General features: G+C 42.9%; 1 protein-coding gene across 1 annotated transcript in view; it reads right to left on the reverse strand.

The window, feature by feature from the left end:
* Positions 1-15,418, reverse strand: part of Arcn1 (archain 1) — a 30,490-nt gene extending 15,072 nt beyond the window's left edge. Inside the window, exons 1-5 of the mRNA XM_051156318.1 lie at positions 15,242-15,418; positions 6,069-6,332; positions 3,566-3,745; positions 3,260-3,465; positions 2,223-2,387 (exon numbers count right to left, since the gene is read on the reverse strand). Coding sequence (XP_051012275.1) covers positions 2,223-2,387; positions 3,260-3,465; positions 3,566-3,745; positions 6,069-6,332; positions 15,242-15,244 — 818 coding nt within the window. The 5' untranslated portion in view covers positions 15,245-15,418. The remainder of the gene's footprint in view (positions 1-2,222; positions 2,388-3,259; positions 3,466-3,565; positions 3,746-6,068; positions 6,333-15,241) is intronic.
* Positions 15,419-19,506: the final 4,088 nt, after the last annotated feature.

Raw genomic sequence — 19,506 nt, forward strand, 5'->3', positions numbered from 1 at the left:
ATGTTGTTTATAAGTGTGAAGCCTCCAGTGGTTAAGAACACATTCTGCTCTCACAGAAGACCTGGGTTCAGCTCTCAGCCCCACCACCCAGTGGAGTGAGCATTTAACTCCAGTTCTAAGGGAATTCAATGCCCTCTTCTGGCTTCTATGGGTACCTGCATTCACATATGCACAGACTCATACACATAACACATAATTTAAAAAAAAAAAAGCCCCAAACAAATCTTAAAAAAAAAAAAAAAAAAAAAAAAAAAAAAGCATTGGGGCTAGAGAGCTGGCTCAGTGGTTAAGAGCACTGGCTGCTCTTCCAGAGGACCCAGGTTTAATTCCCAGCACCCACATGGCAGCTCAGTTCTCTGTAACTTCAGTTCCAGGGGATCTGACTCCTTCACACATGCAGACAAAACACCATAAACAATTTTTTTTAAAAGTATAAAGCCTCAGCTTTCCTCAAAGCAACCAAAACAGCACAAATACTTTAGTGAGAGATGTGTCCAATGTAACTGTTCATTTCTAACAGGAACAGAACATACAAAGAGTCAACAGTCCCCTTTATGCACACCTGATAGTAGCATCCTCTCAGATTCATCTTTCAGTTGAGCTCAAAACTATCAGCAACTGTAGGTCTGGGGTTAAGGACAAGAAATTCGCATCCTGATTATATGAACTTGATTAACCTATCACTTAAAAATGCTACCGACCATTGTTTCAGCCCTGAGATAAAAGACAAATCAAATTATAGTAGATTCAAATACTTAAAAGGTAGTGTGTTAATTTGCTTTAAAGACCTTTACTAATTTTATATTAAAGAATGACTTTCCTTTATAGTTTTAATTAGAAAGAGACAGGACAAGATATGGGGTTAAAGTAGTTCTAGCCCTATAATTCAAGTTATTTGGGTTTTGTTGTTGTTTTTGTTATTGTTTTAGTAATGTTTTCAAATAACTGAGGCTGGCCTCCAGATCTTCCAACCTCCATCCTCCAAATGCTGGGATTACAGACATGTCCCATCATGCCTTAAGAGACAAGCTATACAATAGGCTAAGTTATTTTTCTAAATTAGCCAATAAAAGGAAAGTTCTAAACTTCATAGGACAGAGATGACAGAGGGTCTCCAGTGATATTTAAAGTGAGGACAAACACACCTTAAGGTAGTGTCTGGAATATACTCTAAATAAAAATTTAAATCAGTAAAAGTTAAAAAGCCCCAGACTGTGGGACTAGAATGTATGCAGCTCAGTAGTAAACAGTATACTCAGCCTGGGTTAGCACAAGATAGATTTTAAAGACAGCTTTCAGGGCTGGAGAGAGGACGCAGGAGTTAAGAGGGCACACTGCTCTTGTAGAGGAGTCCTCCAGCACCCATATCAGGTAGCTCAAAACCACCTCTAACTCTAGCTCCAGGAAGATCTAACACCTCTGGCCTCTTTAGGCTCCTGTACTCTACAAACCTATACACAGACACATAACTAAAAATACCCAGGCCTATTAGCACTTAACTTTAATTCCAGCATTTGAGAGATAGAGGCAGAAGGATATCTTGTGAATTTGTGGCCAGCCCAATCTGCACAGCTGACTTCCAGGCCAGCCATGGCTATACAGTGAAACCCATTTTTATTTTTTTATTTTTTGAGACAGGGTTTCTCTGTGTACCCTTGGCTGGCCTGGAACTCACAGGGATCCATCTGCTCTGCCTTCTGAGTGCTGGGATTAAAAGCGTGCACCACCACCGCCCAACAACAACGAATTTTTTTAAAAAGACATTTTTTTTTTTTTTTTTTTTTTTTTTTGGTTTTTTGAGACAGGGTTTCTCTGTGTAGCCTTGGCCATCCTGGACTCACTTTGTAGATCAGGCTGGCCTCGAACTCACAGTGATCCACCTGCCTCTGCCTCCCGAGTGCTGGGATTAAAGGCGTGCGCCACCACGCCCGGCTCTAAAAAGACAATTTTTAAAAAATTTATTGTTGGGGGCTGGAGAGATGGCTCAGAGGTTTAGAGCACTGATGTTTTTCCAAAGGTCCTGAGTTCAATTTCCAGCAACCCAGCAACCACATAGTGGCTCACAACCATCTATAATGAGATCTGGTGCCCTCTTCTGGGCTGCAGTTGAGCATGCAGGCAGAATACAATATACATAAATAAATAAATTTTTTAAAAAGAGAGAAAAAACACAAAACCAAACAAAAATTGTATTGTTTGTTCTTGAAGAAGTTGTTGCTTACCTTTCCATATTAATGGGCGGAGCATGCACTTTGGTTGTTTCCGAGGTACGTTTCCCCATGTTAGAAGACATAATAGTTTCACCTTCCGATTTCAATTTGTCTACAAAGTTATCTACTTCCTTTCCTTTAGCTCCAAGTTTCAAAGCCTTGCTGGGGCCTGAAGGTCTAAGTGGAAGAATACAAAATAAGTAAATATATGATAAATATGCTAATGATACAAATGGACAGCTATTATTAATATGCAAGCACCAAGTACCCAAATGCCAAAGGTATAATTCTATAATCACAAATGATCTGATGAAAACTCATCATCTTCCATTATGATAAATGTTACTATGCACAAAAACAAATTCTACATAAATTTCAGACAGCCCAGAGATTCATCTTAAACATTAAGACTGAAAAACCACATCCTGGGGCTAGAAAGATGGCTCAGAGGTCAAGAACACTTGCTCTTGAAGAGGTCCTAGGTTTGGTTCCCAGCACCAACATGGTGGCTCATGGTCGTCTCTAGCTTCAGTTCTCATGTACTCTCCTCACTTCTGTGGGCACCAGGTACTCATGTAATGCACATAACATACTTACAGGCATACACATAAAATTAAAATAATCACGATTTTCTATTACTCCAGCTCAAGGTGATCTGACACCCTCTTCCGGCCTCTTAGACATCAGGCACAAATGATGATGAACACACATGCACATAGGCAAAGTAGTCATACACACGAAATAATAAATCTTTAAGAAGGAAATCCATATTCCACAGTTAAATATCCCCTTCTTCCCCAAGTTAAGACAACCATCATAAGCATGAAGAAATCATGGCATAATCTGTAGAACTCTCTTACAAACAAAAGGAAAAATAACACAGATGTCTCCTTTATCCCTGTCTTTATGTATCCAAATTTAGTATCACAGTTTACTTCACTAAGTCCCTCAGTATTTACAGCTTAGAAACCAAATATCACTCCCAAGACACATACACATACGAACCTTCCCCTGCAACCTAGGGTTGCTGATAATACACTAGACTATACCTGGCTGGTGCAGGTGCCACTTTGGGTTTATCAGTTTCAATGATAGTCTCTGTGATCATGGCTGCTGTGCTGCCTCCAGATACTGCAGAACTACCAAATCCCCCAAACCCTGGCGCCTTTTTGCCCAGTCTTTCTGCATCTCTTCGGGCCTGTTGTAATTCCTTTGCTTTACGCCGCATCTCAGCCTTAGCTTCACGCTCTTGAGTCTATGGAAAGAGACATTTTCAATACATTAGCAAGGAAAACCAGGTTAACGAAAACAGAAAGAAAGACACTCCAAGTGGCAGTCTCAGAGGCTTCACTTACCTCTCTGACTGCTCTGAATACTTTCTCCTCGTGAGAGTCCATTTCTGTGAAGGTTCTGATCTGTGCCAGGTTAACATTCTCTCGGTATCCCAAGGCAACAATTTCATCAAAAGCAAAAATCAAATCAAAACAGTGCTCAGATATTTCGTTTTCCTCTAAGGCTCGGCAATATTCAGGGATCTAATTATGGAGACAGTAACAGAAAACAAAGATTAAGAGTTTCCCAGCAGGGCTGGAGAGATGGCTCAGAGGTTAAGAGCACTGGCTGTTCTTCCAAAGGTCCTGAGTTCAATTCCCAGCAACCACATGGAGGCTCATAACCATCTATAGTGAGATCTGGTGCACGCTTCTGGCTGCAGGCATTCTTACAGGCAAAACACTGTGTATAAATAATAAATAAATAAGTCTTTAAAAAAAAAAAAAAAAAAAAGTTTCACAGCAGTCGGGCAGTGGTGGCACACACCTTTAATCCCAGCACTCAGGAGTGGATTGCTGTGAGTTCCAGGACAGAGAAACCCTGTCTCAAAAAAAAAAAAAAAAAAAAAAAAAAGAATTTTACAATAGCCAAGTGTGGTGGTGCATGCTTGCAATCCCAGCAATCTAGAAGGCAGAGGCAGGTAGACCTTTGTGAGTTCGAGGTCAGCTTGGTCTACAAGGTGAGACCAGGACAGCTAAGGCTACACAGAATAACCCTGTCTCAAAAAACAAAAACAAATAAACAATAACAACAACACAGAATTTCACAGAAGCTATGCTGTAAGTCTAAGTCTTATATTTTAAATACAAGTTTTAAAAACAATATTAGCACTTGCAAGGTGTAAGTTCAAGGTCATCCTTGGCTACAAAGCAATCTTATCTTAAAAAAAAAAAAAATCAACTAAGAAAACAAACAATAGGGTTGGAGAGGTGGCTCAGTGGTTAAGAGCATAGACTGCTCTTCCAAAGAATCTGGGTTCAATTCTCGCACCCACATAGAAGCTCACAACTGTCTTTTAACTCCACTTTCAGGGGATAATGGCACCCTCACTCAGACATACATGGAAGCAAAACACCAATGCACATAAAAATAAGTAAATAAAAGGATCTCTGTGAGTTCAAAGCCAGCCCAATTTATACAGCAAATTCCAGGTCAGGGCTACACAGAGAAACCTTGTCACAAACAAACAACAAACAAACAAACAAAAAAAGAAAAAGAAAAAAAGAAAGAAATCTGAAGCCTTTCTCGGCCTTAAGTCTTTCCTTTCAATGGGCTGGAGACATGGTTCAATGGTTAAGAGCACCAGCTACTCTTATAGAGGACTCAGGTTTGACTCTCAGCACCCACACAGCAGATCTCTCTCTCCAGCTTCAGGAGACCTGATGGTCTCTTCCAACCTTTCTGGGCACCAAGCATACCTGTGGTGCATATTTAGACATATAAGCAAAACACCCACACACATAAAATTAAAAAAAAAAAAAAATTAAACTAGACTTTGGCATAACTTTTTTTTTTTTTTTTTTTTTTGGTTTTTCAAGACAGGGTTTCTCTGCGTAGCCATGGCTGTCCTGGAGTCCCTTTGTAGACCAGGCTGGCCTCGAACTCAGAGCGATCTGCCTGCCTCTGCCTCCCGAGTGCTGGGATTAAAGGTGTGCACCGCTGTCACCACTACTGCCGTGCGGCTAACATAAAGTCTTAATCTAAAAACATTTCCAAATTTGGCCATGGTGGCACACGTCTTTAATCTTAGCACTTTAGGAGGCGGGCAGATTTCTATGAGCTCTAGCCTGGTCTACCATAGAGAGCTCCAGGCCAACCAGAACTACATAGTGAGACCCTGTCCCCACACCAACAGACAGAGACACACATGGGGGGGGGGGTGGATAATATGATTTCAGAAACAGACATATTTAATTAGTTAAAAACTAAGATATGAAAGAGCAAGTCTACGGTCTCTTTTGGACTACTTATAGCTTAGGGAGGTACCCAACATGAGTCTGCTGAATGAATAAAGAGCTGTTATCGCTAACAAACTGCTAATAGATGAGTACAGCACTCCAAAATAAATAGGAAAAAAAAAGCAAGCAAGCAGGCATTAAAAAAAAAAAAAAAAAAAAAAAGGCACTCGGGAGGCAGAGGCAGGTGGATCGCTGTGAGTTCAAGGCCAGCCTGGTCTACAGAGTGAGTTCAGGACAGCCAAGGCTACACAGAGAAACCCTGTCTCGAAAAACAAAAACAAAGCCAGGTGTGGTGGCATGCCTTTAGTCTCAGCAGGCAGGTGGCAGAGGTAGGTGGGTCTCTGTGTTTGAGGACAGCCTGGTTTACAAAGTGAGTCTAAGACAGCCCAGGCTATTACACAGAGAAACCTAAATAAAATAAAATAAAATGGAATTGCATTGGTAAGTTGTTGAGATGTGGGTAGGGACATAGAGTTCACAAACTGATTGTATCAGCTACTTTGGTGTCAAACCTACTTTCTACAAAAAAACGTTAATACTACCCAGTGATACAGTATTATTCTCTTACCACTCTTGAGAAGAGCCTTAAAGTCTCCAAATCTTCTAGAATATTGCTGTTTTTGGTAGTGATCAACACCATGTACAGTTTCTCCATAGGTTGGTAGACATATCTTACACTCTCTGTTTCAACAAAAGTATGTTGTTTTCCAGTGTTCATGAGTTTTGGGAAGGCTGCTAATAAACCCTCAATTCGAGTTCGGGTCATCTCCACAAACTGCCGAGAAACAATAGCCTTTCCCGCTTTCGTGCAGACTGCCGCTGCCAACAGCACCTGTCAAGAACATACACATAAGTAAGTACTCCTTACTTCTTTTTTTTTTTTTTTTTGACAGGATTTCTCTGTGTAGCCTTGGCTGTCCTGGACTCACTTTGTAAACCAGGCTGGCCTCAAACCCACAGCGATCCGCCTACCTCTGCCTCTGAAGTGCTGGGATTAAAGGCGTGCGCCACCACCGCCCGGCTCCTTACTTCTTTCTTACATGTGTTTTCTTTCTTTCTTTCTTTTTTCTTTTTTTGGTTTTTTGAGACAGGTTTTTCTCTGTATAATAGCCCTGGCTGTCCTGGAACTCTTTTTTTTTTTTTTTTTTTTTTTTTTTTTTTTTTTTTTTGGTTTTTCGAGACAGGGTTTCTCTGTGTAGCCTTGGCCATCCTGGACTCACTTTGTAGACCAGGCTGGCCTCGAACTCACAGCGATCCACCTACCTCTGCCTCCCGAGTGCTGGGATTAAAGGCGTGTGCCACCACGCCCGGCTCTGGAACTCTTTTTGTAGACCAGGCTGGCCTCTAACTCACAGAGATCTGCCTGCCTCTGCCTCCTAAGTGCTGGGATTAAAGGTGTACGCCACCATGACCAGGTCACATTTGTTTTCTTAGCATCTCAGGAGAGCTTCCACACAATACACATTCAGTGACATTATTATGTCTTTCAAACTATACTTCATTGTTCCTTTAACTACAGGATGCAATTTCTAAGACAAGTTAAGGGAGAAGAAAATGAAGCAATTACTTCATAATATACCTAAAGCAAATAAATAAATAAATAACTAAATAAATAAATAAATTTTTTTTGGCTGCACGTAGTGGTGCACATCGTTAACCCCAGCACCCAGAGGCAGATCTCTTATGAATCTGAGGCCAGTCTGGTCTGCAAAGAACAGCCAAGGATACACAGAGAAACCCTGTCTCAAAAAAACAAAGCAAAGGGCTGGAGAGATGGCTCAGTGGTTAAGAGCACTGTCTGCCCTCCAGAGGTCCTGAGTTCAATTCCCAGCAACCACATGGTGGCTCACAGCCATCAAATGATTTGATGTCCTCTTCTGGTATGCAGTTGTACATGCAGATAGAATACTCATATACTTAAAATTAATATTAAAAACAAGGCTGGAGAGATGGCTCAGAGGCTAAGAGCACTGCTCTTCCAAAGGTCCTGAGTTCAATTCCCAGCAACCACATGGTGGCTCACAACCATCTATAATGAGATCTGGTGCCCTCTTCTGGCGTGTAGATGTACTTGCAGAGAGAACACTATATATAATCTTTTTTAAAAATTAAAAACTAAAAACAAATTTTAGTTAAGAAAACAAAAATTTTGCAAGCTTCCACCACCAGCACTACACATTAGCATGTGTACTAATTTTCACCAAAGTCTATACTTAGTTATTATTTGTATTGATTGATTGATTGATTGTATGTGTGGATGGGTGTACACATGCCCCAGTGCCCACCTGTGTGGCAACCAGAGGACAACTTGAGGGAGTCAGTTCTCTTCCCCCTACTACAGGTTCTAGGAATTGAAGTCAGGTTGTCAGGCATGGTGGCAAGTATCTTCACCAGCTAAGCCATCTCACCAGCCTGGTATATTCACACCACTGATTGATTAGTCAGTTATGACTCAGAGCTGGGTTGCATTCTACTTTGGAACAACCATAGACAACAGAGCAAACATGTTCTTTAAAACAGTATAGAGATTACCATGCCAAAGCAGAAGTCTGATAAGACAGATTAAAGGTTTGTAAACTAAAGCAGGAGGAGCAGTCAGCTTAGGCTCTACACCTGTCACAGAAAAAGGAAACAAAGTGGTGCTTAAGAAGCTCCTGAGTGGAGCAGAGCATGGTGGCACACGCCTTTAATCCCAGCACTTGGGAGGCAGATTGCTGTGAGTTTGAGGCCAGCCTGGTCTACAAAGTGAGTCCAGGACAGCCAAGGCTACACAGAGAAACTCTGTCTCAAAAAAACTTTAAAAAAGAAGCTCCTGAGTTTCCTTTCTGTTTTACCTTAGAATATGAAACCTTTATGTTAAGTCTGAGTTGATCTGCTCTTTGATTAGCCTTTCCACCCCTCTCCCCCTTCTATCTAAACATACAAAAAAAAAGCTGTGAAGTGAAAAGTCTATATAACTTGCTGTTTCATAAGTTTTGACAATGAACAATAATTAAGACCCAACAACCTTCTACTGTCTTCCATTTATTTAACAAAACAAATGCAGAAGAAAGAGGAGAACCTTCAAATGCCAATGAGGGGAGTCAGAAAGCTAAGCAGTGTGGGGTTTTTGTTTTGTTTTTTAGTTTTTTTGAGACAGGGTCTCTGTTCGTAGCCCTGGCTGTCCTGGAACTCATTCTGTAGACCAGGCTGGTCACAAACCCAGTAATCCACCTGCCTCTGCCTCCCAAGTGCTGGGATTGCCAGCTTCAGCAGTGTTCTAACAGCCTCTTCAGTATACAGATCAAATCACTCATAAACACAAGCAACAAGGAAAGACTGATACATTTGGGAAGATTCACTGTTACATATAGTCTCTTAAACAATAAACCTACTGGTTAAACTTCTCAGCCTTATGGAAACCTGTCCACTACAGATGTGCGGTTTGAAAAATAAAAGTCTGAAGAGTTGGCTCTGTGGTTAAGAGCACTGTCTGTGCTTCCAAAGGCCCCGGGTTCAATTCCTAGCACCCACATGGCAGCTCACAACTGTCTGTAACGCCAAGATCTGACACCCTCACACCAATGCACATAAATTAAAATTAAATTTAAAAAATATTAGAAAAAATTAAAAAAAAAAAAAAGAAAGAAAGAAAAGTCAATCTCACAGTGGCCACACTCCCCTCTCCCAGTACTGGAGACTGAACCCAGGGCCTCTAGCATAATAGCAAGCATATTATAAATCCCCAGCATTTTATCTTAAGTTTCCATCTTATTTTATCTTATTTCAAGGTCTTCCTAAATTGTCCAGGCTGTCTTCAAATGTATGCTCTTTCTGCCTCAGCTTCCAAAGCAGCTGGGATTACAGATGTGCATCCATTCAATTTCAATGTACAGTACAGGAGGCCACAATATCCAAAAAGAATACATGGTCTCAGCACCTGGGAGGTAGAAGCAGGATTAGAAGCTCAACGTCATCCTATTATATACACTGAGTTCAAGGCCAGCCTAGGCTACATAAAACCTTGCCTCAAAACAAAACAAAACAAACAAAAAAAGGAGGAGAAGAAGCTGGGCACCAGTGGTGCACACCTTTAATTCCAGCCCTCAGGAGGCAGAAGTGGGTGGATCTCAGGGCCAGTCTGGTCTACAGAGTGAGTTCCAGGACAGCCATGGCTATACAGAGAAATACTGTCTCAAAAAAATAAAAAGAAAAGAAGTTAGCTAGTTAGGGTATCTGAGAGAGAATTACTACCATGCTTATTTTTAAGCAGCAGAATAAAACAATTCATACTGAGCCACGTGTAGTGGTGTACGCATTTAGCCCCAGCACTTGGGAGACAAAGGCAGGTAGGTAGATCTGTGAGTTCAAGACCAATCTGTTCAATATATCAGGTTCCAGGACAGCCAGGGCTACATAGAGAGATTCTGTCTCAAACAAAACAACTCCACCCCACATCCTAAAAGACAATTCATATTGCAAAATGTTTCATCTATATCCCTATATCTATATCCCTTCACCAAACAGGTTTGTATTTTTACTGATTTACTTTAAGTGGACACTGCATTTTTCTCACGTGAAATCTCAAGAGCTAATACTATCATCTACTCCACATCTCAAATAAGAACAAAAATCGGGCTGGAGAGATGGCTCAGAGGTTAAGAGCACTGGCTGCCCTTCCAAACGTCCTGTGTTCAATTCCCAGCAACTATATGGTGGCTCACAACCATCTAAAATGAGATTTGGTGCCCTCTTCTGGCCTGCAGGTATTGAATGCAGACAGAACACTGTATACATACTAAAACAAATAACTAAAAAAACCAAAGTTTAGAAAAATCTAGATTTCAGCTGAAGACATGGCTCAGAGGTTATGAACGTGCCTTTTATAGCACAGAACCCAACAACCTGAGTTCGGTTCCCAGGATCCCCTATGGCTAATCATCAAGGATCTTAAGCCTGGATTCAGTGCTTGCAATCTCTGAGAAATTCGGGGCGGGGGGGGGGGGGGGAGGCCAATGGACAGAAATAGAAAAATCTAGATTTAAAGGACTAACACAATACTCCTGTACTGCGTCTATTAACTCTATACTGAATTTACTTTGTGCAGGGCTGTGTACAGCTTAGTAAGAGTTGTATCACTACAGCTCCAACCTTTGGTTCTGTTGTTCTGCTTTGCTTTCAGAGTTTTCCTTACGTAGCTGAGACTGGCCTGTGTCCTCCTGCCTGTGTCCTGAATGCTGACATAACCCTGCACATGCCACAATGTCAGGGCTGCATGACGTATTCAATACCTATTATCACACTTGTGCTCTAATTATAAACAGTTGGAGCTGGTAAGATGGCTAGGTTCAATTCCCAGTACCCACAGCTCTCTGATATTCCACTTTTAGGTTATCTGATAACTCTCTTCTGGACTTTCCAGGCACTAGCCATGCACATGATACAGACATACATGCAATCAAAACACACCCATACATACAAAATAAATTTAAAAAGAAAAAAGAAACATTGATGCTCTGCTCAGAAGCAGCCTACTTCGTAAATTTAAGAAAAAAGTTAAACATTGTATTATAAGGCATTATATGCTCTGATAAAAGACATAACTTTGATGAATTCAGGAATTGAGTATGTAAAGATAAAACAGCAGGGTAAGATTGGCATGGTAATACACGCCTTTAACTCCAGCACTGAGGAGGTAGAGACAGGTGGATCTCTTGTCAGTTCGAGGCCAGTCTCGTCTATACAGCAAGTTCCAGAACAGCCAGGTTTATATAGAGAGACCCTGCCCCCCCCCCAAAAAAAAAACAACAGCAAAATCAGCAGGGTAAAAATAGTATCTCAAGTAGGAAAACTCTGAGACTATTTGAGTCATTTCATTAACCAGATATAAGCAAATAAGACTCCTAAAGCAGGACCAAAGTTCCCTATACTAAATGCAGATAAGCCTCAAAACACCTAGGACATAAGTCACAGGGTCCATACTGGTGACACAGCTTCCAATCACTAATATCTCTATAAAGGTCATCTCTGAATGAGATAAATTTATCCTCTGCAAAATTAACAATTACCTACTTTTTTTTCCTTTCTCTCTTTTCTTTTCCAAGACAGGGTTTCTCTGTGTAATAGCTCTAGCTATCCTGCAACTCTCTCTGTAGACCAGGCTGGCCTCGAACTCACAGAGATCCTCCTGCCTCTGCCTCCCAAGTGCTGGGATTAAAGGCGTGCGCCACCGCTGCCCCCTCCTTCCCCTCAAGAATTACCTTCTTAAATGCCTCAACATAGTAACGCTTCTCCTCATAGTTACATTTCCTGAAGTTTTAGCGACTTCTGAAATAGAGTTCTCCTACAACATTTTTCATTAGGTTCTCACTATGTAGCCCTGGTTACCCTGAAACTCACTATGTAGACCACATGAACTCAGAGATCTCCCTGCTGGAATTAAAGGCATGCTACCTTGCCTAACAACAGTTCAGCACTTACAGAGAGCCTGGGTTCGATTCCTAGCGCGCACACAGAAATGCACAACAAGCTCTAACTTCAGTTCCAAGGGAACAGATCCCCCTTTCTGTGCGTCTTCAGGCACCAGGTATGCATGTGATACACATACAAACATAGGCAAAACATTCATATACATAATATTTTTAAAGAGTTACTAAAAAAGAATGAGTAACTATGATTTTCAAATGTTGTTTGAAATTTCTTATTATTTGAAAAAGAGCACCAGGTACACATGTCATGGTACATATATTCATATGCAGAAAATAAACAAATCTTTAAAAAAAAAGGCTGGGGTGTGGGGAGATAATAAAGAGCTTGCCTTGCTCTACTAAAGGAACAGATGTAAAAAAGAAAAAACAAAACAAAGCATGGGGCAGCCTGGGAAGATGGAATTGGTAAGAGCACTTAAAAGCTCTCTAAGTATGAAGACCTAAATTTGAAACTTGTCACCTACATAAAAAGCCAGCCATGCCACCAAGGATGCAGATGCCTGTAACCCCAGCATTGGAAGCCAGAGACAAGCAGAGCCTGAGAGCCCACCCCACTGGTTCAATAAGGCAGAGAGCAATACAAAATGTTCAATACCTACAACACACACACACACACACACACACACACACACACACACACACACGGGGCTGGGGGGGTGGGGGAGGGAGACAGACTAAGTTTTACTAAGTGCCCCATAAGTCTATAGACTCTTTGAGTTTAAGCATGTGAAACTTCAATTTCTGGGCTCAGTAGGCAAAGGTATTTGCCATCATATTAAATCTATATACCACCAGGGAGTGGTGGTAAATGACGTAAATCCCAGCACTCAGGGAGGCAGAGGCAGGTGGATTTCTGTAGTTGGAGGGCAGCCTGGTCTACAGAGGTCTAGGACAGGCAAGGCTGTTACACAAAGAAATGGATGAATGATTAAATGTGTGATAAAAATAAGTCTGTAATAAAATGTTGAGGAAAAACTACTAGAAATTTTGATGCAACGTTGAGATAAAAATTCATCCCATAAACCAGGTATGGTGGCGCAAGCCTTTAATCCAAGCACCCGGGGAGCCAGAGGTAGGTGGATCGCTGTTGAGTTGGAGGCCAGCCTGGTGAAAGGGAGTCCAGGACAGCCAGGACTACACAGCAAAGCCCTGTCTCCAAAAACTAATAAATACATTAATTAATTTCACCCCACTTGATAATGCTGTGCTACAGTGATCTTCTTATAATTAAATAGGGCCCAAAAACATTATGCAGAAGTCTTTTGACTTGACAGAGCAAAACATACTGAGATAACTGCTCTCCACAACACAGGGGCTTGGGGCTATCTAAATCATGCTAAGTCTCTAACTCAGAACTAGAGGACACACTATATGAATATGTATATACCTCAAAAGGACAAGCAAAAAATATATGCATGCACAATTGAAATGTATATGTACACATATATATATGTGAGTGTATAAACACATTACCACTGAACACCTAGAGCTTTACCATTTCTCAATTATCTTTTGTTCTGTTTTCCCAGACAGGGTTTCTCTGTGTAGCCTTGGCAGGTCCTGGAACTCTGTAGACCAGGCTGGCTTTGACTTCACAGAGATCCTCCAGCCTCTGCCTCCCAAGCGCTGGGATTACAGGTGTGCACCATCCACATCCGCCATGTTCCTCAGTTATCAATGAATTTAAAATATTAAAGGTTCCAAAATAATCTTTTGGTAAAGACTATCTGTATTTGGTTTCTATAAGGCTCTAAATTTGATATTAAAATTATCTGCTTTAACAATTACTATGAATACTCCCTAATATGTAAAAGAGTAATGTGCACACCTTTAATTCCAGTGCTGGGAAGACAGGGGTCGGCCTGGTCAACATAGTGAGTTTCAGGATACCCAGGTCCACATAGTGAGAAATGCTTTCTCTAAAAACTAAAGAATGGGGGCTCAGAAGTTAGGCACACACTTCTTGTTCTTGCAGAGGACCTGGGTTAAATTATCTAGACCCTAGGGAGGCTGACAAGTGTCCACAGTTCTGGGGGTTCTGACACCCTCTTCAGGTGGTGCACAAACATACATGTGAGCAAAGCACTTCATACACATAAAATAAAAACATCTTAAAATATAAAAGAAAAAACCATACAAACAAAGACAACAACAGCAGCACCAAAAACCAACCTTGTGGCATTGGGGCGGCGGGGGGGGGGGGGGGGGGGGGGGGGGGGGGTGTCGGGATGGATATATGAGGTTTAGGAAACTTTATGTCTAATACCAAACTTGGGGAGGTAAACCTAATTGTTGTAATTTATACGGCTGAGCCTGGGGAAAAAACCCAAAGCTTCCAGTGATTTTAAAAACCAAACATGAATCTCTCCCCTAACCAAGTTCTTACCAAGAGTTGTCAATAGGACTTAGTATAGTTACCAAAATTGTCAAGACTTAGGTATGCTTTCAAAGTAGCCTTTAAAAAAAAAAATTCAAAAGATAAAAATCACTAGATCGCTGGAAAATGTAGAATCTCTTCTATTTCCAGATTTCAGTAGACAGAGCAGGATCTGGTGGAGCCGATTCTGCTTTTTCCCATCCTCGCCCACATTAATGCCTCCTATCTCGGTAACAGATGAGTACGCAAAGATAAGGCCTCCGAAGGCACCTAACAGGTCCCCAAGCACAGCCCACCCCTCCTAACGCCACCCAACATCTGCGATTACCAGATGCCACACGCATGTCACTCCACCTCAACAGGAGGTTCCTTGTAGACGGAACCCCCGTGTTGTCACTCCGTTTCTCACTTTCTATACACATACTCCACTCAGCCTGGCAGCCAAAGACACCACACGTACGCGCTACCCCAGGGCAGACGCTTCGGGGACACCGGGGTCCTGCAAACGGGCGCCCCAAGTTACCACTTCGCGTGGAGCCTCCACTTCCCCATTCGATTCAGCGGGGGGGCGGGGGGAGGGGAGAAGAGTCTCGGGAGACCAGGTGGTGACAGGAGGACAAGAAGCGGCCGACGGGCCCAGCCTTGCGGAGCTCGCAGGGAAGCGGCGGGACGTGAGAGCGGAAGGCCCACGCGACAACCACCAGCACGAGTGGGTCGCAGTGCCGGGGGGACGCGGCGGGGCTGGCCGGCGGAGGCCGGGTGGGCGCGGCGGCTCGCTCCGATTCTCTCCGGGAGGCCTCGCCAAGCCCCGGGCCGACAGCGGGGCTCCGGGCGCGGCTCCGGCGGTCCCGGCCCAGCCGGCGAGGACCGGGCAAGCGGGCCCGGCTCGGCGCTTACCATGGTGAGGCCGCAGATGGGGCGCGCCGCGCTCTGGCTCCGCTGGGGCTCGGGCTGCCGCCCAGGGAAGCGGAGCTCTGGCCGCTCCGGATCCTGCTGCCCCTGACAGGAGCCTCCGCCGCGGCTTCGCTTCTCGCCAAGATGGCGGCCCCAAGCCACGTCTCCAACCGGAAACGGCGCGGGTCAAAGGGCGGAGGGCGGGGCCGACAGCTCCTGGGTACCAGTAAACTCATTCCTCCGCTAGCCCAGGACTTGCAGGAAGTTTGGGTAGAGTTGTGTGGCATCACCCTTCTGACCTTTCCTCGTCTTCGCCTGCGTGTTTTTTGTTTTGTTTTGTTTGTTTGTTTTGTTTTGTTTTGTTTTTTGGTGCCTCTTCTTGCAGTTCATAAAGCCATTCAATGGAATATATAAAATAATCTGTGAACATGAGAAACTAGTATACAGAATACATAAAGAACGTTTAGAACTCTATAATAAAGCCGGCATGGTGGCCCCTCACCTGTAATCCAACAGGAGTCTGAGGAGGAAGATCACAAATTGGGAGTCCAGCTGGGTTTGCGCCTTTAACCCCAGCACTCCTGAAGCCAACGCAGGAAGATCTCAGTGAGTTCCAGCCTGGTCTACAAAGTGAGTTGCAGGACAGGGCTACACAGAGAAATCCTGTCTTAAAATGGAAAGAAAGAAAGAAAGAGAGAGAGAGAGACAGAGAGACAGAGAGAGAGAGAGAAGTTGGAGTCCATCCAAAGCTCCAGTATTGAGTTGAATATCAACCTGGTATACATTAGGAGACACCCCCCCACCCCCGTCTCAAAAAATAAAAAACAAAAACCATCTGAGGACAGCAAGATAGTTCAACGATTAAGCCTGACAACCTGAGTTTCATCTCTAGGACCTATATGCATGGTTGAATGAGAATCAACTCTGGCGTTATCCTCGAACCTCAGCAGAGTTCAGTAGCATTTCCCCCCCACCTCCTCCTCTCCTCTCCCCACCTCTCTCTCTTCCCCCCCCCCTCTTACACACTCACACCATGCACACTTATATAATTAAACAATAATAGTCACTGAGCAGTGGTGGCCGTGCCTTTAATTCCAACACTTGGGAGGCAGAGGCAGGTGGATCTCTAAGTTTGAGGCTGGCTTGGTCTACAAAGAGAGTTCCAGGACAGCCAGGGCTATTACACAGAAAAACCCTGTCTTCAAAAACCAAAACCAAAACAATAATAGTAAATTTTTTGAGTGAAAAATAGAAAAGGAGCCGGGCGTGGTGGCGCACGCCTTTAATCCCAGCACTCGGGAGGCAGAGGCAGGCGGATCACTGTGAGTTCGAGGCCAGCCTGGTCTACAAAGTGATTCCAGGATGGCCAAGGCTACACAGAGAAACCCTGTCTCGAAAAACCAAAAAAAAAAAAAAAAAAAAAAAAAAAAAAAGAAAAATAGAAAAGGAACACAATGCTGACATATGCTACAACATGAACTAAGCTAGAAAACAGGTGAAAAAAGCCAGATGCAAAGGCCACTGTTTATATGGAATGCCCAAACCAGGCAAATCCGTGAAAATAAAAAGTATGTAAGTGGTTTCTTGAAGTTCCGGAGGACTAGAAAGCGACTGTTAGTGCACAAGAAGCTTATGTGTATGTTTGGAGTTAGCCAGAGGTAAATATCCTAAAAGATACTGAGCTATATGCTTGATCTTAAATGTATGGTATTTTATTTGTGAATCATATCTGTGTGTGTGTGTGTGTGTGTATACAGGTGTGTGCCTACGAACGCAGGAGCTGCCTGATGTGGGTGCTGGGATCAAACTACGGTCCTCTAGAAAATCAACAGATAAATCTAACTGCCGAGCCATCTATCTCCAGTCCCACCCCATACACATCAAAAGGTGAGGTGTTTGTTTTGCTTTAGGGTCCTGAGAGGTGGCTTGGCAGTTAAAATCTTGTATTGCTCTTGCAGAAGGCCAATCCTGCAGATTTGATCCCCACCCCCAAAAAAGAAGGAAAATAAAATGCATGTTCATTGGTACCCTTGACAAGGAAAGCCTTAGAGGCCCTTTAACACAAGGTCAGACAAAAGATCAGACAGAACAGGACTCGGACAGCCCTGCCTGTAACTCCTTTTCAGTACTTACTAGCTGAACAATTAACTTACTATACCGCTGGAAGCCTTGGTCCTTTTTTTTTTTTTTTTTTTAAGATTTATTTATTTATTATGTACACAGTGTTTTTTTCTGCATGTATGTCTGTGCACCAGAAGAGGGCACCAGATCCCATTATAGATGGTTGTGAGCCACCATGTGGTTGCTGGGAATGGAACTCAGCACCTCTGGAAGAACAGACAGTGCTCTTAACCTCTGAGCCATCTCTGCAGCCCAGTCATTACTCTTTAAACTGGTGGTAACGCTTATTTCATAAATGTGTGAAGTTAGATAAATATAAAAATAAATTACATTACATAAGCTAAGTGTTCTGCCACAGTAATTGCTCAACAATATATACTGTGTATCATGGACAATACATGTCATAAAACAAAAATAGAAATTCCACTTGGCTATCCTGGACTCCCTTTGTAGACCAGGCTGGCCTCAAACTCACAGAGATCTGCCTTCCACTGCCTTCCTGAGTGTGGGGATTACAGATGTGCACCACAGCACCAAGCTTTAAAAGATGTTTTTGAGCCAGGCGTGGTGGCACACGCCTTTAATCCCAGCACTCGGAAGGCAGAGGCAGGTGGATCGCTGTGAGTCCGAGGCCAGCCTGGTCTACAAAGCGAGTCCAGGACAGCCAAGGCTACACAGAGAAACCCTGTCTCGAAAAACCAAACCAAAAAAAAAAAAAAAAAAAAAGATGTTTTTGAGATAGTTTTACTTCGTATACCTGGTGATCTAGAGCTCACTATGCAGATGAAGCCGGCCACAGACTCACAGAGATCTGCCTGCCCTTGCAGCCTAGTGTTGAGATTATAGGCGACTCTGTTTTTAACTTGCAGCAGCAGAGGAGGTGTGCGCTAGCTAGTAGCCAAAAAAATAGAACCAACCTGTGTCCATCAGCGGATGAATGGGTAAAGCAAAATGCAAAATGCATACCAACAAAACGATGCAATATGCATACCAACAAAACAATGCGATATGCATACCAACAAAACAATGCGATATGCATACCAACAAAACAATGCGATATGCATACCAACAAAACAATGCGATATACATACCAACAAAACAATGCGATATGCATACCAACAAAACAATGCGATATGCATACCAACAAAACAATGCGATATGGATACCCACAAAACAATGCGATATGCATACCAACAAAACAATGCGATATGCATACCAACAAAACAATGCGATATGCATACCAACAAAACAATGCGATATGCATACCAACAAAACAATGCGATATGCATACCAACAAAACAATGCGATATGCATACCAACAAAACAATGCGATATGCATACCAACAAAACAATGCGATGGGTCATCTGCAACAATATAAATGGAACTGGAGAACATTCTGTAAATTAAAAAAAAAAAAAAGCTTCCCCTGAACAGGGTTTTTCTGTGTAACCCTGACTGTCTTGGAACTTGCTCTATAAACCAGGCTGGCATTGAACTCAGAAATCCACCTGCCTCTGCCTCCCAAGTGCTGGGAATAAAGACATGCGCCACTTACCCAGCATGTTCTGGGGGAGGGGAGTCAAACAAAAACTAGGTACGGTGACACATGCTTTTGATTTCAACACTTGAGAGGTAGAGACAGGAGAACCAAGAGTTCAAAGCCTGAGCTAGGAGGCTAGAGAGACGACTCAGCAGTTAAGGGCACTGACTGCTCTTCCAAAGGACCTGGGTTCAAGCCCCAGCACCCACATGGCAGCTCACAATTGTCTGTAACTCCAAGATCTGACACTCTCATATAGACGTACATACAGGTGTTTCATGAAACGTGGGTGTTTCATGCACATAAAATAAAAGTAAATAAATTAAAATTTAAAAAGTGCAAAAACAGGCCAGGTGTGGTGACACACACCTATCTTGGGGGGGGGGGGAGGAGGAAGAAGAAAAAAACAAAAAACAAAGCCTGGGCTGGAGAGATTGCTCAGCAGTTTAGGAGGACTTGATGGTCTTCCAGAGGACTGGGATTTAATTCCCACAACCCACATGGCATCTCACAACCATCTATAGTTCTAATTGCAAGGGATCTGATACCCTCTTCTTAATTCCGAGGGTACCAGGCTTGCAGGTGGTACATAAACATGCATGCAGG

Source organism: Acomys russatus, chromosome 14 (genome assembly GCF_903995435.1).
Source record: "Acomys russatus chromosome 14, mAcoRus1.1, whole genome shotgun sequence".
In the NCBI taxonomy this organism is placed as follows: domain Eukaryota; kingdom Metazoa; phylum Chordata; class Mammalia; order Rodentia; family Muridae; genus Acomys; species Acomys russatus.